Here is a 21,998-nt window from a genome sequence, read left to right as displayed (position 1 = left end):
ATATCCTAACAACTCATGAAACTCTGCAACACATAGATCAGACAGGACAGGCAACTAACCCGAAATTACTGCTTATCCATATTCAACAATATTCCAAGACAAAAATAAATACCAATCACAGACGATTGACCACAATATTATTACAGAATAGAGTTTTCCAATTACATACCAGAGACTTCTTGCGGCTCGACCTTGACCTCCTGAGGAACGATGACCGCTGGAATCTGAATTCCTTCTTGTTGGGTTTTGAGCATTCTAACACTCCTATGGTGTACATGCAACCCTATAAATCTTGGATCTATGTTTTCTCTATTATACATGCAAATATTAACTATTCCAAGGTTTCATCCTAACTAACATATTATGAAGCACCTATACTACAAAGTTCTAGTTAGATGACGTACCTTTTGATGTAGCTTGATATCTTCAAGCTTTAAGAGCTTATCCCCAATAGTGTGGAAGCCTCAAATGGAATCACAAATCACCAAAACACCTTGGAAGAACTTGAGAGAATATGTATGCACACTAAAATCGGCCCACTCTTATTTTCACACACTTGTGCCAATTTTGTGAGCCAAGGACCCCTTTATATATTATGGAGGATTAGGGTTACATCCATTTAAACCCTAATACCCATGAACTTTCATTTACATAGGATCCATGGGTTAAAAGCTCCATGGACCATCCATGAAAGCTTAGCCCAACCTAAATGAACTTGGCCCATTCCATATATATAAGAGTCCATATTTAATTAGTTCTTTTTTATCACTTAATTAATTCTAAATTAATTCTTGATCAATACTAATTAAATAATATGATTCCATATTAATATATTAGAACTTATAATATATTAATATAAATCATAAATATACTATTCTCAAAAGACTATCCATATAAATTGTGCCGGTGAAGTGCAACCCAAATGGACCATGCCGGGTCGGGTCAAGTACATACCAAATATAGTTATGGACTTAGACATTAATCAAACAGTCTCCCACTTGGATAAGTCTAAAACTATTATTGAGTATGACTTCAAAACCTAACTGGCAATCGTAGCTCTTAAAGCCGCTGTCGAACTCTGACATTGTCAATGACTTGTCCATTAGATAAGGGATCATATATTCCTCCATTCTAGATATCATATGGACTGAGACATGGATTATAATCATTCTCTCTGTCCATTTGTTGTTTCCCGATTTTCGATTTATGATGACTGACTTATTGAACAAATCAAATCAGTCCTGGCTTGGCCAAGCACTCACATGTGTCATCGCTAAATCATCGAGGGGCCCACAGATATCGCTTTTATCCCGAAGGTAAAGGGAATGGATAAACTTCGACTCATATGGCTTGTTCTACTACTTGTTGAATCATACACAAAGGCACGTTTTATAACATCAAGTTACCAAATGCGTTTTCGTGCAATCAATGTATAACCAACTCATAGTAACAACTCATATCTCTAGGTTTGAAGAATATAAGATATTATCGTCTCATGATCACTCGTGATAAAATCCATGAAGTAATTCAAATGAGCGCGGGTTGAATCCAATACTCAGAACTTATGCGCACTCATGAGTGTTGTAGCACCACTTTGTCCACCAACTTGGACCTCTACAAACCAACCCATGACAGTCTTGATTCATATTTACTTCCAACATATGACCGACTGTGGATGGTTTGAATAACTTAATCATTCAGGAAGAGCGACTTAGTTATTCTGGAAGTCAAAACATGCAAAGTGAAACACAAGAATAAATGAATCAAATATGGTATCAAACCCTATGAATATAAATAAACACTTTTATGTATCACCATACTGATTACTCATTATTCATTGTTTCGGTTTTATCAACTTTATACTTGAATTAAAAACACTAGTTGTCCCATGCTCCAAGCATGTACACTATGTTTTTCTTAAACAATAGCTTTGCCATACACCAAGTATGCACTCTATGTTTGTCTATGATCCTTACTTTGTGAAATAAACCAATTGAACATAATTTCAATGATTCTAATTTCACACTCCCAAATCGTTATCGAATAAATGTAAGAATTCCAAATTCCTATCATTTATCGAAATCTGTTTAGATTTTAAACTTATATGCACTGACCCTCTTGTAATGAATGTGTACAAAGTCACAAAACTTGTCAACAATCATTACAGGGCATTCCAATGAAGATCAACTTCATGGAAATTAAGTCTCATATTCAAAGTACATAGCTTTGAACATGCTTCTTGCATTAAGTTTTTCTAATCTTACACAGATAACTTCCACCTATGGAGACAACTCCATATTCCCATTTTGACTACCCCTTCTGAACAAGAGTTGCCTCTTTTCAGATTAGGTCAATGTGGTCCTTCCAAAGTTAACACTATACTTCCAACTGTCCTTGAGCAACCAATCTTTGGTAAAGCCTTAGATTGTCCTCGACAATTGTTTAATCACTTTAGTCATATCCAATTCTAGATATTTTCCTCTTAATGCCCCCGGGCATTTGGAAAATTTAGAAAGGATGAATATTATAGCACATGCAATCGTTCCTGTACCGAAAGCAAATGGTACACAATTCATGATGTCTCACATAAAGACATGATTCTAGACCAGTCTTTTGCTACAATATTTTTATTTGCCATGTTTTCAAAATTTGACTATGAAGAGGGATGCCGTAATCATAATCGAATTTTGATAACGCAATATATAGAATTTCCTTAAGTTGAACCAATCCAACATGAAATTCATATATATATTCTTGACTAAAGATGATTAAGGTCTCAATCTAAGCCTTTAGAACTGAAATGAAGTATATCATCTCCCTTAATTATAGCAAAACAACTTTTTCAATCCCTGCAGCCTCACGAATTGAAACTTTTGTTTTCTATAATTAACATTGCTAACTTGCAACACTAACAATAATTATCATGCTCCCACTAACATGATGATTATTAGCATAACACTTATGCTCCCACTAGCTTTGACATGTACTCAGAAATCAGCTGGACTTCTAGAAATCAATACTTTATTGACTTTCTTACCAAAGTTCAGATTTCTGATACGAGATGCTTTGATAAAACTTTATCAAAATCATACACCTTTCCTTAGATAGCATGCATGTGTTTCTAAACAATTTCAGAACTATGAAAAGGGATGCCGTAATCATAGTCTCAATTGCTTAGACCTTTTTCCATCTGCTTCAAATCTACTTGGTGGAAGTGTTTTGATATGTGTATTTTTATATATATTTTTATGCATTATATCTTAATATTTTGGCCTTTATTATTCTCTTTTAGAACTAAAAAGTACTTATAATGCTTTGAATTATGATTTGCAGCTATTCGTTGTCGATAGAGCACAAAAGAAAAGACTGAAGTGGAAATCGGGATTAGAAGCTAAAAGAAAGGAAAAATGCTGGAGGAGCCATTTACGCCCCGCGTAATGAACTTGTACGCCAAGCGTAATGGCTAAATTAGAGTTACGCCCAGCGTAACAAAAGTGTACGCCCCGCGTAACGGCTGGCATCAGATAACTCCAATCGCGTAATAATCTTCACTACGCCCAGCGTAATCCGATTTACACCCAGCGTACGTAAGTCGGTTACAAGGGTTATAAAAGTCGATTATCAGCTAACCAGAAGGGGGGATTCGACTTCCAACCTAATTTAGTTGATAATTAACTTCTGTTAAGCCGTTTTGAGGGTCTAGAAGGCGGCCGGAAGGCCGTTAAGCTAACGGGAGCGGAGATCGGAAGGATTGGAGAGCGGATACATGTTGGTAATCATATGGGTTGTTAACGTGACCATGTTTAGCATTCCATTGTGTTACTATTATGTGTTTAGTTTCTGATTTAGGTGTAAAAAGCTTTTACTTTGCGTTTATGATTGAATGAAGCTTTGATTATTAGACTAATTGCTATATTGAATTGTTTATTTATGTTTAATTTATCTTGCCAAGCTTGTTAAAAGATCCTTACGTGTTAATGATAATTATTTGCTGTTAATTATTAAGTAAATTGAGTTGTATGAACATCTGCTTGATTGCTTGTCTCTTATGATTTTGATGACCATCGAGATTATAAGTCTAGAAATAACGAATGTGAAACTAGGATTAACTTGAGAATAAGTAAGTTAATGTGTAAGCCTTGTCTGATGACCATCAACAAGAGGTTAATTGAACGACCAATTTGATTAACTATATTTACAAGTCTTGCTTGATACGAACTGAACACTAGGAAGCATGTTAGTTTAACCAACTGATCACTGTTTGAATTGACTTGTTTGCTAAAGTATTAGTTATAGTGAACGCGAATCTAATCATCTTAGGAATCGGTGAACATGAATAAATGAATTTGTGTATGCAATTGTCTATGTTTTTAAGGTGTAATTTATCTAAACCAAAGTACCTGAAGAGATTTGCTTTCCTGTTAGTTTATCGAGAGTTGTTAATTAATTATTCGTTTGAGATTTATTAAATTACTTCTTTATTCTTTTCGTGTGACCTGTAACCTATAATCAAATATTTTAAATTAATTCACCACCGTTCCCTATGATCGACACCCGACTTACCTAAGCTATACTGTAATCTGACTAGGTACAATGCCTATAAGTGCATAGTTAGTCTAAGTTTGTTAGGTTATAAATATTAAAATTAGTGGGTACTTTTGTGCACATCATGTTTCTTCACCATCATTTTCATGAATCGGAGAGAAACCTTATGACCCTTAGATTTTATGGTGTATGTGTTCTTATCCATGTGAATCTGTCAAAACCATAATCACAAGACTAGGTTAGTGACAAATCCTAACTCACATGGATTGAACTTGTGCAATCTTAACCTCTTGCCACCTGGCAGCACAAGGGCCTGCCATTGCTTCCAAGTAGTTATGCAAACAATTGAGAACATGTAGAACTCAAATGTTATAGCCAACTTAAATGGAATGGGCACAGAAATGTCAACATGATAGGTTATAAACCTTTAGTTGTGTGCTAGTGATGAAATACAGGTTTTATTCTTGATTAGTTCTTGAAACCATTTTAGGATCTTTTAGACTCCCACTGTCTTCTTGACCAATAAGCCTTTCTTGCCAAATATTCAAGAAGTAGTGTGGATTCTTAATCAAGACAAACACTTCACACAATTGGCCTTAGTTGATCTTTGTTGTATCCAAAACATCACAACTTATCAATTTCAAATGTACAAGAGTAGAAAACTTTTACTCTTACATTTGACAAGTGTTATAAACCTTCTTTAAGATGTGTCACTCAAATTACAATCTTGGAGTATGTCTCTAAGATTTGTTGTGGAACGAAGTATGACTCATCTTCTTGATTTGACCACTTCAACAATTCATGACTTCTCTTCTTAGCTATCAGAATGCACTTAGAGGATGAATTGTGATATGGTCTCATAATCTTTAAGATGACCATTAAACATGATACTAAAGTACTCTCCCATCTTTTCAGATTTGAGAAACTTTTATCCTTCTGCCTAATTTGATTCTTCTTATTCGTTCTACTATACATTGGAACTTTTCCAATGTCTCAGACTTATACTTAAGCTTGTAAGTATAACCATATTTACTAAAATTTAGTAAATCATGACGAGTAGTCTTATCGATCTTTTGTGGTGGACTCTGATCAGTGCACAAGGATGTGTACTTGATCCCTTAGTCCTTCACTTGACTCACATATACATGTGAATAAGGAACTAGTCTTAAATTTTTCCAAAAATGAAACTTCTCATTCATCATACTATACAACTTGCATGATTCCAAGTTTCGGTCCAATTGAAACTTGGGTGATGAGAATCTTTCCTTACTTGGTAAATTTAGACACTACCACAAATGAAAGAATCAAATCCATTTTCCAATATTGATGTCAGTGGAACCATATAAGCAACAATTTTCCACAAATGCCATTGTAAGGATACTTCAAATAAATAAAATTAAACAATTTTCTTTTATTTTAAAACTTTGCGGAAAAACTTATCCTTACAATCCACATGGAAAATTGTTGTTATCTATTCCTTAGCAATATATCATAACTTCTTAAGCAACTGCTCAAAATTCTGATGCGATCGAAATCCACCTTCGCGATCAGAATCAGCATATACTTCCTTTAAGATTTCTCTCTATTCTTTGATTCTTAAAACATCAACATGTGACCCAGTCACATCATGTAATGAGGATCTCAGAATAGAACTTAACAGAGTTAGATAATGGGCTCTACCTGATGTAGAGTCAAACTTATTGACTTTAACATCCTTAGGTAAATTTGGCAGCTTTGCAATCAACGCCCCTTCCTTTGGCAAAATAAACATATGGACCCTTTGGTAATGGGACTATCTCAGACTTAGCCTTTCTCTTTACCATTTGGTCAACCGGGTTGACTATGGCCAATCCCTTTCCATTGGGAAGAGAATGCTTTTTCTGGATTAACAGTGTCACCATCGTCACTGTCCATAAAGTTTTTGGGAAGTTGATCTTCTAATCAAATTTGCTTTACTATCGTTCCAAATCATTGTTGATTCAGCAGCACCAAGCAAATAGATATGATCATTAAGGTTCATGTCATAGTCTGTTTCATAGTAGTCCCAAAGGAACTCACTATGTGACTTAGAAAGTGATTGAACATCCAACTTTCTCAAGACTTTGACACCCAACTCTCCCGGCTTGTTAATATGTGACTTCATCTCTAAGATGTGATCACACATAGACCTTGCTTGCCATTAGGGCTTGAGTGACCTTGAACTTGTGGGTTAGGGAGAATAATTGGAGGAGGTGGAGGAAGTAAAGTTCCAAGAGATTTGGGAAGATCATAGATGTCTGAACTAGACATCTTTTGGGAGATATTCAAGATAGTTGATCTAAAGTCCTTAATATAACACCCAATATGAAATATTAAGGCTAGGATCCAACAACCTATTTATAACTGGAAGAGGGATGCCGTAATCCGAGTTATAAAATAGTTGAAGGTAGGTAAATGACGATTTACCAATTTCCACCATGAAAAACGAAATAATTTAATTAGGTTTTTACTTGGATTTGAAACTCCTAAATCTTTTGAGAATCATTGAACTTTTCAATGGCATGTTTCAATCTCGAGTGTGCCCTTCAGGTTTTGTGACTGGGATGCCGAGGATCACAAAATAAGGTGTGAACTAACCATGCAAATATACTTGGTACCCTTAATATTTACCCCTCAATCGATGTGCCGGTTAACCACACGAGCTCTACCGATACTATGATAAATATTAAGTTACCCTTTGCCTACTTTGTTAAATCCAGGTTAGTGTGCCGGTTAACCACACACGCTCCACTAACGGTTTAAACAAAGTGCAAAGTGTAATTTCATGGATTAGCACCTTATTCACATTTTCCTAAGTAACTAAGATTGGGAATTAATAAAAGGTTTAGTTACTTAGTATTTATCATTAATACTTTTAATGAAGGGAGAATTATAGTCCTTGTCCTACCTGTTCGGCTAACGACCCTCCACCAGTCAAGGAAGCGGTGGGTGAGAGTGGACACCCATTAAACTGCCATTTTATAGGCAGTAACCTTATACCCCCCTTATAGACTGGCTTCGTGAATGAGGCCTACTAATGGTAATACGACTTGCTCTTATACATATAATATATTAAACTTTTAATATTATAATAGTATAAGGGTGTATTTTAGACATTTAAAATACTTGGTGGTTTAATCTATTAATTAAACTATACTCTTAATTTAATTAAATTTAAACCATGTCATTATGGAATTATTAATTCTCTTTTAATTAAACACTTTAATTATCTATTAATAAAGTCCATAAGAGTTAATTGAATTATTCAATAAAACATCATAATTCCAATTATTAAATTCAAAATTAAAACCATTTAATTAATTGTTTAAGTTATGAACCCAAGAGTTTTAGAATTCAATTCTTTTTTTTTATCATAAAAAAAACTTTTTCCAAATTCCAAAACTTGAGGGCAAGTTTTGTAACTCTTGAAAACTTTTGGATTCCATAACTTATGGAGTTAAATACTTGTTTTATGATGAAACTTTTCATGTTCCATAACTTAAGAACAAGTTATGGAATTCTTTAAAACATTAAGACCAAGTTTTGTAACTCCATAAAAAACTTTGAATCAATTTTTTTAAAAACCTTTTCATATCCATAACTTATGGAGGTTTCAAAAAACTCTTTAGATCAAACTTTTAAAACTAATAAAATAATCATATCATTTTATCTTTTACTAAATTTGACCTAATTCAACTCATATAGCAAATGATTCAAATTTTACAAATAATTAGTTTTTCACAAAAACAAGTAATTATCTTAAAATTTGACAAACGTCATGTTTTTTTTTCTTTTTTTTTCTAACTTTGAAAATAAAACATTTGCATCAATATAACAGAAAACAACCCATGGCTCTGATACCACTGTTGGGTTTTGAGCATTCTAACACTCCTATGGTGTACATGCAACCCTATAAACCTTGGATATATGTTTTCTCTATTATACATGCAAATATTAACTATTCCAAGGTTTCATCCTAACTAGCATATTATGAAGCACCTATACTACAAAGTTCTAGTTAGATGACATACCTTTTGATGTAGCTTGATGTCTTCAAGCTTTAAGAGTTTATCCCCAATAGTGTGGAAGCCTCAAATGGAATCACAAATCACCAAAACACCTTGGAAGAACTTGAGAGAATATGTATGCACACTAAAATCGGCCCACTCTTATTTTCACACACTTGTGCCAATTTTGTGAGCCAAGGACCCCTTTATATATTATGGAGGATTAGGGTTACATCCATGTAAACCCTAATACCCATGACCTTTCATTTACATAGGATCCATGGGTTAAAATCTCCATGGACCATCCATGAAAGCTTAGCCCAACCTAAATGAACTTGGCCCATTCCATATATATAAGAGTCCATATTTAATTAGTTCTTTTTGATCACTTAATTAATTCTAAATTAATTCTTGATCAATACTAATTAAATAATATGATTTCATATTAATATATTAGAACTTATAATATATTAATATAAATCATAAATATACTATTCTCAAAAGACTATCCATATAAATTGTGCCGGTGAAGTGCAACCCAAATGGACCATGCCGGGTCGGGTCAAGTACATACAAATATAGTTATGGACTTAGACATTAATCCAACACTTCCGTCCTCAACGCAGGACAGCTCGACCTAAAATGACCTGGCTGGTGACAGTGAAAGCATATCTGATCCTTCTTGCAATCCCGTTGCACATGCCCTCTCTCCCCGCACATGTAGCACCTGAATTTGTGACAAGCAAATCCGTGGGTTCCCCCACACTTGCCACACACCTCCTGACCCTCCTGACTTCCAGTACTTAGGTCAGCTGTCTCCAACTCTTCGTCCTCTGCTGAAGAGTCCCTCCTCCTCTTTCCTAGTTGTGACCCCACCACCGGCACTCCCCCAGTAGCCATCCCGGTAGCAACATCTCTCACAGATTGCAACGCTGCAACTTGCTCCTAGAACTTGGCGATCACCCTGACGGTGACCCGGTCCACGACACCGAACAATTCTTCTCGCAAAATCTGAGAAACCTCCACGGAAATCATCTCCCGTATCTGATCGACGGACAGTACCGGCCTACCCTGGCCACTCGCTCCCGATCCTGATCCGGATCTCGCCTCAAATCGATTCGCCATCACCATACTGAACATATACCAGGAAGATATCAGATAATCCGCATACACAACGGGAAACCTACTCCCAACCCAACCCTAGGGGTTGTGACTTCCTTGACATGCGTATGGGTCATGTGCTTTCAGTAGTACGGGCCCATACTACCTTCCACACCTACCCATATTTGTCTCAAGTATCACCACAACACCCTACAACATACATATACATAGCGAGCGCTAAGTCCTCACTCCTAGAGGAATGATAAATATCTCATAACTGGCCTCCCGGCCTCTCACTATCCACCCATCCACCAACTGCCACATGACCCTCCATTGGTGCCAGTTAACTATTGCATGGATACAATCACATACCGCACGGCTTAAACAATCTTAGACTAAAAGATTTAATCCCACAACGGTTGGACTCAGACAAGAGTTGCGCAGCAGCACCAAATCCCTTACCCTAAGACCACTTAACCCATGTAGCGACTTAGAGTATTCACCCAATAGTTAGTTCACACGCGAAAGAGTCACAAACAATCAATGAGGTTCTCTACATAAGATAAGGCATCAAAGATCAGAAAATTCTATCATACGATTCCTGACGATCCCTATATTATTACTAGCATGCTGTTCTAACATATCACATAATCAAATAACTTGTATGGTATTTTGGGCTACTTACTGGCTCCGGCTGATCGTACATCTTGCATCCTACTTTACTTATTTTAAAAACCTTTTTGAAAAAAAAATCATTTTGAAAATTCTTTCCTTGATTTGAGACTGGAGTTACACGAGTGTTCCTCCAATTCACTCAAACCAAGGCTCTGATACCAACTTGTAACACCCAAAAATTTCAAGCCAATTTAAACTTTTAAAACATTTCAAACCATTAAAATCATTACAACTTTGTTTTCAAAATGTATAATATCAGAGTTTTCCCAGAAACATAAACAAATCATGAGGAGCTGTACGATCACGCCTTCGCCTTGCCGCGATCCCCTGATGTACCTGAAACAATAAACTAAAACTGTAAGCCCGAGAGCTTAGTGAGTTCCCCCAAAATACCGATACACTGCACATAACACATATATAACATAACAGCATGTACTGGGTCCACAGCTTTATAGACTGGATTGCCCCCTGGGCCCACAGTGTGAGTCTGGATTGCCTTACGGGCCCACAGCTCACATCTGGCTTTCCATCGAGCCCACAGTACGAGTCTCCCTTAGCCCGTAACTGGATTGCTCCCGAGCCCACAGTACGAGTCTCCCTTAGCCCGTAACAGGAATGCTCCTAGGGTTTGTTGGCTACCGCACGAAGCGGTACAAACTCAACCCACCCCACATAACATATAACATACAACATCACCACTGAGCATGCAACAATCATATAACATAACAGGTAGTCCTACAGGTCTACCTAACTGGCATAACCACTAGCATGCAACACTAACTCATACTCAACATCTAACTCTGCTAGAATAACATATCCAATGGGCCGGCCTTGGTGCCTTAAACCCCTTAGTATAGTGAGGATAACTCACCTATAGGTACCATAAAACCCTTTTTCATAAGTTTCTAAATTACCAAAATACCCTCAGAATTCAACTGGTCAACCCTTGGTCAAAGTCAAAGTCCACAGTCAAAGTCAACAGTCCATGTTGACTCGACTCGTCGAGTGCAGTTCACTGACTCGTCGAGTCCTTCCTGAACTCGAGAAGTCGTGAAATCCTTGGTTGGCTCGTTGAGTTCCCTACAACTCGTCGAATCCATGCGAGTCCAAAGGTTCGGGAGAAACCCTAGCCGACTCGCCGAGTCATTCGACTGACTCACCGAGCCCAAGGCAATCTTCATCGGACTCGCCGAGTTGTTCATCCAACTCGTCGAGTACAGGACCATCTTCATGTGGTCCGTCGAGTTGACTATGCAACTCGCCGAGTCCCTTCAGACCTTCATCCATACAGGTACTTTTTAAGCCATGCAACGGCTCCCAATTGCAGATCCAAGCTTCTAAGGCATGTTTATCACGTAAAGTTGCAAACTTTACGTGCATGCAAAGCTCTAAAGCCTTAAAATGACAAAAACCAAGCTTGCAAAGAAGTCTCACACTAGAGGGAAGGTTCATGCTTGCCAAAGCTGAAACTTTATGGACTTAGAGTCCAAGGAAGGTCCAGATCTGAAGTTACAACTTCAGATCTTAGCTTATACCCATGAATGGCTTCTTATTATACTAGAAAAGCCCTAAAATCCACCCAAAAGAGATCTAAAATGAAATTGGGGGTTAAGATAACAGCTTAATACCTTCCCAAAAGATGCCAAATGAAGTAGATCTTGATTCCCACGAGTTCCTTGCTTTAATCCACTTGTTTTCCCCAAGCTCTTCTCCCCAAGAATCCTCTTCCAAAGCTTAAAACACACAATGGAGCGCACACACACACGTATTAGGGTTTTGCTGAGCTCTCAAGGGACTGTAAAGAGGCTGAAGGAGGCTTATGATTCTTTAAATAGGGTGCAAAACCCCGGAAATTAGGGTTTCACCCTCCAACTCCAACTCGTCGAGTCACTCTTTCGACTCGGCGAGTTGGTCACTTAAACACGTGTCCCAAACCCGCTACTACTAGACGAGTCAGGGCATCCAACTCGTCGAGTAGACCTTGAAACTTAAACATTAAAGCCACAATATTAATACCTGAGAATCGGGGCGTTACAGTTATGTGTAAGAGTTTGAGAGGAGTTGATCCCAGCACCGAGGACAGTTCAGCTACTTCACGACATTGAGGTGAGTTACCTTCCAATAGAAGTGGGTCTAAGTCACCAATATCGACCCACTAGTAGATTGATTATAGTAGAGATGATTGTCTTTGTGATAATTGTCTGGTATGCCACTATCTGTTATGCTACTTGAGTTAGTATGTTATGATGTTATGTGATAGTGGTAGGAGGGGACTAGTCCCCGGACCCGGTTGAGATATACCGGCAGGGTAGGTCGGGCACCCAGATACGTCTGACAGTATTATATGCTATGTTATTATGTGGTAGTGGTAGGAGTAAAATAGTCCCTGTAGCCGGTTGAAATAAACCGGAGGGTACGTCGGGAACCCAGATATGCCTGGCAGAGTAGGTCGAGCACCCAGATATGCTTGACAAGGGGTAGGTCGGGCACCCCGGGATGCCTGAAAAGGGTAGGTTGAGCACCCATATATGCTCAGCAGGGTAGACCGGGCACCCAGATATGCTTGGCAGTATGTTTATTATATGGTATGTGGTATGATGGGGGAACTCACTAAGCTTTGTGCTTACAGTTTCAGTTTTTGTTTCAGGTCCTTCTTCTTCGAAGGGAAAGGAGCTGGTACGGTAGCAGCGCATCACACACACGATTTCCGCATATGAGATTCTTGGGATTTGTACTCTGACATTGTTACTATGTTATGACATGATTTTGAGATTTATGATCTATGGCTTTTTATGAAATGAAATAATTTGATGATGTTTTCTATAAATTATTTTATAAATTGCTATATCAAAAATGAAATTTTTGGTCCGTATTTTTTGGATGTTACATCAACAGTATCATGAAGAAGTGACTCGGCTGAAGTCATATGTTGATTTGCACCTGATTCAACTACCCATTTTTGGTGGCTAATGGTAGAACTATAAGAACTAAAAAGAGGGATACCTGCCATATTTGCATTCACAGAAGTATCCTCAGAAATAGAAGACTTTTCGTTAATGAGACTCAACAACTTGTTGTATTGCTCACTTGTAAGATAGTGAGCATTACCACTTCCAGTGACATCTGAAGTAACACTAGAAGAAGAAGAGATACCAGAAGGAACAGATGAGGAGTTAACAGAGACAGACTTATTTTGACTCCTCATGTTGTCATTATTAGTCTCATTCCTAAACTTAAAATCTTTTGGATAACCAATTAGTTTATAGCATTTTTCAATAAGGTGTCTCTTAAGACCACAATTTCTACACTGTAAGTTCTGATTTCTTCCCTTATTAGAGTTAGTATTTTGATTCTTTTTATCACTAACTTTGCTATTAAACGCAGAAGACTGAGTTTTGGTGACATTAGAAGAAGAGGAGAGAGCCCCATTCTTTTGATGAGATTCCTCTCTAGAAACAACAGAAAAACGGATTTAACATTTGGAAGAGGATCCATCAAAAGTTTGTGACTCTCCACTTGATTAAAAGAGTCATCAATACCACTTAAAAGTTTCATTAACTTCATTAGTTTAGAGTGATCATTATATTTAGCAGCAGCCTCACAAGTGCACTCAACATGATTGGTAAGACCATCAAATTCCTTCCAGAGAGTATCAAGTTTAATAAAATATTCAGACAACGAAGATTCATTTTGACTAAGAGAGTTAATATGTTGATGAACATTAAAGATAACAGACCCATTTGCTTTATTGTAAGTTCCAAAAAGCTCATTCCAAATTTCTTTAGCAGATTAGGAATATGTATGACCAAAGTAGATAGACTCATACAAAGAACCAAGAATCCAAGAACAGAAAACTGCATTGGCACGTTCCCACTTCAAAGACTGAAGTTCATCATTGGGATCCTTAGTAACTTTACTTCAACAAACCCTAATTTGTTCCTAGCCTTAATACTTCTAGTCATAGAACTACGCAAAATGCGGAAATTTCGGTCCCAGTTAGTTTAAAATTCATGTATAAAGGATCATCGTAGTTCACAGACTCGGTCTTAGAACTAGTACCAGGTTCAGGACTAGGTGCAGGTCCAGTCATGACGAACTAACAACAAGCGAGAAAACAAACAACTGAAAACACAGACAACTGTGACTCCTATAAGTCCAGATGGTCACCACGGTATGTTGGGGCCCAAGATAAGAATCACAGAGTCACAAAAAACACTTAAAACAATCAACAGTAAAGTAACTGGTGTACGCAAGAAAACCAGAATCTCCCAAAATCTACAGCTAGAAAAGAGATAAAAGGGAACAAGAAAGAGCTCACAGAGCAATCGAGTAGAGAAGAAAACCGATCGACTCTTGTTACTCCATTCCCTACAAGAGTTAACGGTGATGAAATCCGTTCTCAAGAGAGTTATTTCAGAGAACAAGATTGATCGACCTAGAAGATGAAGTTCTTTAATCAAGGATCACCACTCGTAGACAACCAGTCGAACAAGGATCTCCACTTGACGAAAGATCTGCAAGAATACACAGGAACTCGCAGTACCAAGATCTTAAAGGATAACAAAAACAAAAGAGTTTTTCGATCTAGAAGATAATCCAAAGGAAAACCTAGATCGAAAAATAACCAAACCCTAGATGTTCACAGATAGGTTCAACCAACTGGAGATTCCAACAGAGATCTCTAGGATAACCCAACTGTGAAGATCTTGAACAGAACGTCGATGATCGTCGGAAAGCAAGATCGGGGCCTTATTGCTCTGATAACATCTTAAAAAACACAAAAACAGATTTTCCCAACATCATCATCCATATATCATTTGAAGATAAACAGACATATGGTTTTCAACGTACTTACATAAAAATCCTCACTACAATAAACCTAATCTACTCTTTATATTGTCACTCAACCTATTCTATAAGCAGAATCAAGAACAACAACGAAAATGTGAAACCCTAATTCTATACAGGAAGAGAGAACTAAAGAGAGAAAGTTAGATAACGTGTTGAAAGAAAATGACTTGATCATCTGCTGCAAATGAACCAATTAGAGCTTTAAGTACCCGGGTAAATGGAGCTTCTCAACCCGCGTGTCAACCCGAATACAAACAGAAGAAATTACGCTGCAACCCTCAAGAATCAACCAAATCTACACAAACTACCCACAATACAATATTTAACAATATCAACTACAAATAAATTTACCTTTTCAACCCTGCAATAACAAATAATGTTAAGTTTGTATTTACAACATATTTTTAACATTAAGCATAAAAGTTATTGGAACCTGCTCTGATCAGCTAGATCCTATTGAAATCCTTAACATTTGTTTCTTGTTAAATAGTTTTTTTTAATCTCAACAAACCGACATTGAAAAAAATAGAGATAATCAAGAAAGAAAGAAAGAAAGAACCAGGGTTGTGTTGAAATCCAGAATATATATTTTCTATCTATTTTTTTCTACAATTTTTGTAAGTTTACAAGTGAAACCATCAAGTATTATCATGTGCATGGTTGTGAAAATCGCGATAGTTAAAGTTTGTCATTACGAAACCAAATTAGAAAAGTTTGTTATTACGAAACCAAATCCAGAATATATATTTTCTATCTATTTTTTTAATACGTTTTTGTTATTACGAAACCAAATTAGAAAAGTTTGTCAATTGAAATCATTCTTCAATTCCTTTTCATCTTAAAAAAGATGAATCAAGCGTATTTCAAAGTCGAACAACCATGAACAACCATGATGTTTTCCTTATATCTGTTTAGAAAGCCTTGTATTGCATTAATTTTTAGAAAGCCTTGTATTGCATTAATTTTTGTTTGATTGAAATCGTGTCAGGGAACCACATAAATAGAGGTGGAAGAGGATACAAAGTACATGGTTTCTGAAATTTTATTTGAACCAAATGAAGAGCTTGTATGTGAAAATAACTTTCTTACTATTGTCGATGTGAAGCCATTCTTTGTGAAGTTATGTAGCTCCCATATTATAGCAACTTTTGAGAAAATCCACTTGCAAGTTTATAAGTGAAACCATCAAGTATTATCATTTGTATGTTTGTCAAAATCGCGATCCTGATCGTACGATCCTAAGTATGAAAAACGATCTGGATCGTAAATGGATCGTATTTGGGGTAGGATCGTAAGATCGTAGGATCGAGATCCGATCCAATCCTACCTTCACTTGATTTTTTTTATCTTTTATTTTTATTTTTATTTTTTTGCAAATGAAAATTATTTTTACCATTTTATGTCTTTTACCCTTTACCAATTTATCGTTTATCATTTTCTGTTTTGACTTATGACTAATATTTTGAAGTTTTTATAACTTTTGAACGAAAAATTAAATGTTTAAAATATTTTTCATGTTTAAAAATTATAAATTAAAATTATATTTTATTTTGTGGGATCTTAGGATCTCGATCTCGATCTTGCAAACCCAAAAACGATCCTATGTAGATAGAAAAATGTATTAAAAAAATAGATAGAAAAACTTAATCTTGACAACCTTGATCATTTGTGTGGATATAATTATCTCTTTAAGTATTATGGTTAGATTTTGTATCGGATGATATTATTTTTAATCTGTAGATTTTTCCAAATACAATGTTATAATATAATAAAGAGTAAACTGCAAATTTGATCGTTATGGTTTGTCAAAAAATATGGATGAGGTCCAAAAAGTTTATGACTTGCATCACTAGTCCCAAATTGAATATTTTTTGTGGTTTTGGTCCCTAATAAATTTAAAATGACTTGAAAAGACTATAATACCCTTTTAATTTCTCTTTTATATTTTTGAATATTCACTTTAATATTTTTATAAAAAAAATTCTCTCTCTCTCTCTCTCTCTCTCTCTCTCTCTCTCTCTCTCTCTCTCTCTCTCTCTCTCTCTCTCTCTCTCTCTCTCTCTCAAAAAAGTCAAAAACACTTTTAGCCATTGTCATTTTCACAGTATGAAGTTCGTCATCTTCACAACCATCTCCACCATTTTTTCAGGTGAAGAGCTTTGTAATGAGGTTGGACTTAAAACTGATACAAATTTGAGAAACAAAGATATCCATGGCTGAAGCCTAAAATCAAAATTAAACCCAGAAAATTTCAAGTAGCCCACCCATATCCACACCCACCCACACATAAACTTCATCTAGACCCACCTCCCATAAGACCTAACGCCTCCCACCTGGTTTTTTTTCTTCTCTTCCCAATCACACACATATACACTTCTTCTACAATTGATGCAACTCTAACAACATATACATGCTCTCTTTCAAAAAAAACATATACATGCTTAAAAACAACATCAACAACTATATCTTCAACTGGACGGGGGTCGACATCAATCCATGAAAGTAAGTTTACGGGGAACATAGAAACAACTAAAAAAGATGAGTTTTTTTGGCAAAATCTTATGCTGAAAACCGAACATATGTAAACATAAAATAAATCAAATATTCTAATGAAACAAGAAAATGGTGTAGTTTCTTGAGTTTTTATACCATCAACGACATTGGGTGTGATCAGGGAGAAGGAGAGACAAAATCGGGGAAGGTAGATTTTTCAAGAAAATGTAGATCTTGCTCAATTGATTCATCCTAAAAATTGAACAACGTTTCGAGAAAGCCTAGGTTACCGGCGACGAGTTCCATCGAGCATTAGTCGGGATTAACTCCAAATCGAACAATGGATTTGTTTGATTCTTTAGAAAGCACATCTAGCCATTACAAAGAGAATCGAACAAAGAGAAATCATAGGGCATATCACACCAAATTGAGCAGCAATAAGTATTAACTCCAAAATCGTAATAGGTTCGAATCAGGGGGCAACGGAGGAGTTCGATTTTGCTACATCTGATTTTCGATTTGTTGGGTTTTCACAAAATCGCAATAGGCTCCAAAATCGTAACAACCTATCACTTCATCTTCCATGGGTTAAAGTTGTTAACAGGTTTTCTCAAAAGCTTCATGTTTTCGGTTTTTGATTTGATTTGTTTGCATTCAAATTTTTGGGTTTCTAGAAAATCTGGTTTATCAAGAACAAGAGGTGGGGGGGGGGGGGGGGGGGGGGGAGAGAGAGAGAGATATGGTGAGATTTTTTATTTTTCTTAATTCTAGAAATATAGAAATAAATATTAGAAAATATAGAAAAGAAATTAAAAGGGTATGATAGTCTTTTCAAATTTGTAAGGGACCAAACCCACAAGAAAATCTTCATTTTGGACTAATGGTGCAAGTTGAAATCTTTTTGGACCTCATCCACGAGTTTTGACAAACCACAGGGACCAAATTTGCAGTTTTGTCTATAATAAACAAATCAATGAAAGTACCTTGTTTATTGTAGTTAACCCAACTATTTATCATTTGGGTAACCAACTAGTGCTTATCTTCTCTTCTATTGTTGTTCTCCTCATAGATTGATTCAAATTTAGATACGAGAGTTAGAATGATTCTAACAACTTGTCCCATATAGCTTCATTTAACTTTAGATAATTTTGAGAAATACATATATACGATTTATTTCCTTTCATCACACATGAATGATTATGATAAGATCCATCTAAAGGACTAAATTCCATCCATTTGGCAAGCAACATGCAACATAATGAAAACTCTTATTTAAAATACTGTTAAAATTCACAAATTGAACTAGCCCTGACGGGATTTTGGTCTTTGTGATCAATGGCAAGGAAGGTGTTTGATACATTAAAATGGTCAAATGCAGGATATAGCAACATACTTTCATTGATTTGTTCATCATCCTGCTTTATTTGTAATCCTTATGCTAAGCAAAGATTTAAAAAATCCTTTAAACAATTGATTTTGATGAAACACCAAGAATTCAAACCCCTCTAGTTTTTATATCAAAAAAAGTAAAGAAACAGAAAAGTTGTAGACTACTAACATACATAATCAAACATGGTCTCAAGAAGTGTACATATAACATACCCCTCACTTTTGGATAAAATTGAGAGTAAAAAACAAGTTGTAATCTATTCCTATGATGACTCAGCTACATGTTTCTTGATACATGTGGACTACTACATAGTACATACCATTTTGCAGCATGTAGAAAACTCTGGATTTCCTTTTACATCTCTTCAGTTTGCAAGCTCTTAAAGGAGTGATTTAATCCCTGTGAATTTCAGATTCCATATATCAAAAAAATGTAAATAATGTAATAACAGACAAACAGAAGAATGAAGAAAAAATACTTACCAGTACTTGATTAATCCATCCCATCCACACGTAGCAACTTTACTTTGTTCCAATGGATGCCACTGGGCCCCAATGCAAACTCCATTATGACACTTCAAAGTTCTAAAAACTTTACAACTTTTCCAATCCCAAAACCAGCATTTACCTTCACCATCACCCGACATCACAAATCTTCCATCTGGTGAAAAATTTACTTGACAAGCATATCCAGCTACAATATGTCCAGCAAATCTCTTCTTCTTATTCAGCTGAAACCTCTCCCTTGTGCTATATATCAGGATCTGATTATCCAAACTCTGTGCAGCTAACCAATTCCCATTTGGATGAAGTGAAATCGATGGCATAGAGTGCATGTGAGGTTCACTTATGTACTTTATCACAACAGGAATACCAAATTCCCATACACGAAGAGATTTATCATCACTAGAAGTCACAAATCTTCTGTTGTTGTCAACAAATGTTATTGTATTCACTGCACCTAGATGTTGATCATACTCTTGAGTAATTTGCCCTGTATTAATGTCCCATTGAACAATCTTTTTATCACTCATACCAGCCAAAAGAATATTCTGTTTATCATCATCTGGATTTAGCTTTACTACATACGGTATTTTCCCTGTTGAAAAAGTGGATATCACTTGCCCTGTTTCAGTATCCCAATACTTGATGTTCTTATCATATCCAGCAGTTAGAAACTTAGACCCATCATTACAAAAGGATATGTCACGAACTGCTTTAGAGTGCCCCATGTAAGTCCTCATACACTTTCCTGAATTGAAAACGTCCCAAATCTTCACCTTGCTATCCATTCCAGCTGACAAAATCAAGTGTCCATTCTTAGGGAAGAATCGAATAGCTGAAACACCTTTTGTGTGTCCACTCCAAGTATGCACCAATCTTTTTGGTATATAACAATGATCATTTGTAGCTTTGGCATCCTTTGGAGGTGCAATCCATGATCTGCCTTGATAATCCTTCTCTTCTTTTCCATGAAATGTACTCTTATCTGACATACCCTCGCCTTTGTCTTTGTTCTTATCTCCTTCCTCGCCTTTCTTTTTGGCATAATCTTCAGCGTACTTCTTTTGTTCTTCACTCAATTCACCCTGCAACCCTTCTTTCTTCCCAGCCCAGGGACTTTTTCTATTCTTCAGCAACCAAGCATCAGTCGCTGGATTTTCGACCTCTTCCTTATCCTCCTCAGCTTCATCACCTCCTTCTTTCTCTAAAGCTTCCTTCTTTTTCTCAAGCTTCCTCTTTTTCTGCTCGTGTTGTGGTATGTTATAAACCGAAATCCCATCGTTTTGCTTCAGAGCATTCAAATCCCCAACGTAATTATACCCAGCCGACGCCGAGGGATCAGCAGCATAACCGTATTTATAAAAAGTATTATACTGTTCGTCAAATGTAAAGGGCTCAATCGCTGCGTTTTCAACAAACCCTAATTTATGATTACGCATACCTTGAGCGAGGCCGTCTTTTGCGTAAGGATGTGCAGGGCCTTCGATTGGAGCCCATAGTTGATCGTAGGTAGGGTTGAAGGCAACCACATGTTGCGTCGGGTCAAGAGGCTTGGTTAGGGATTTGTTGGCGATGGCATCGGCGACGGTGAGAGAAAGCATGGTGTCGTCTACTTTCGGGGCTGCGGATTTGGGAACAATAGTCAGACGTGGAGGAGATGAGTCCGGTGACGACTGATCAGACATCCGTTGATCGTCCGCATCAGTGTCCTTGTATGTCTGCAACAGATCCATGGTTGTGCCAATGTGAGAGATGGAAACCCTAGTGTTTAAATCTCAGATAAATCTCCCAAATAGTTGAGCTCCGTCGTGTGTTTTTTGTTCTGCTAGCCAACGGCACCGTATTACCCAAATTGACACCCTAGATGTATCATAATTCATATATATGAATTATGATACATCTTTAGTCCATCAAACTTTCTTTTTAATGTTATATTGAAATTGAAATTTTATTTTATAGAGCTTTAGTAAAGTTATATTGACAAAATGATTAATTTTTCAGTGTTTTGGAAAAATGATATTTTTTCCAAAATGTTTCATTTCAAACAACCACTTTGGATCTGCAGTATGAAACATTTCAGATTATGGACTAACAATTTCTTTTCATTAATGTTAATATTAAAATATAGTCTTAAACTTCAATGTTGTTAGGGCTAAATACTTGGGAGGGGACATTGTCATCGTTTTACTCGCCAATAACTACAATTTATGAATACATCAACATTCATCTAGCACTCTTATTAATAAATGAATTATCCAACTCTTATCAACCATTTTATCATCACATTTCACTTTATAACTTTATTATCACATCAACATTTATCTTAACTCATTATGAATTCACCATAATCTCCACATCCCACCTTGTCCAATATTTTTTAAACATGTTAAAATCATAAATATAATTCACATGAAA

The 21,998-nt window shown here is 36.3% G+C and overlaps 1 protein-coding gene across 1 annotated transcript; it reads right to left on the bottom strand.

Moving 5' to 3' along the window:
• Window positions 1-19,182: 19,182 nt before the first annotated feature.
• LOC145137287 (Transducin/WD40 repeat-like superfamily protein) lies at window positions 19,183-21,455 on the bottom strand. Its single transcript, XM_079071428.1, has 2 exons — window positions 19,563-21,455; window positions 19,183-19,479 (listed from the first exon to the last, which is right to left on the bottom strand). The coding sequence occupies exons 1-2, from the start codon at window positions 21,314-21,316 to the stop codon at window positions 19,473-19,475; spliced, it is 1,761 nt and encodes a 586-aa protein (XP_078927554.1). The 5' UTR covers window positions 21,317-21,455; the 3' UTR covers window positions 19,183-19,472.
• Window positions 21,456-21,998: the final 543 nt, after the last annotated feature.

This window comes from Lactuca virosa, chromosome 9, assembly GCF_052849685.1.
Source record: "Lactuca virosa cultivar CGN04683 chromosome 9, Lactuca_virosa_CGN04683_v6, whole genome shotgun sequence".
In the NCBI taxonomy this organism is placed as follows: domain Eukaryota; kingdom Viridiplantae; phylum Streptophyta; class Magnoliopsida; order Asterales; family Asteraceae; genus Lactuca; species Lactuca virosa.
The sequence above is the reverse complement of the archived record's forward strand: the minus strand, read 5'-3'. Positions and strand labels throughout refer to the sequence as shown.

Bases quoted from the DNA above. Each gene is read 5' to 3' on its own strand.
- LOC145137287 (XM_079071428.1), bottom strand. From the start codon at position 21,316: ATGGATCTGTTGCAGACATACAAGGACACTGATGCGGACGATCAACGG.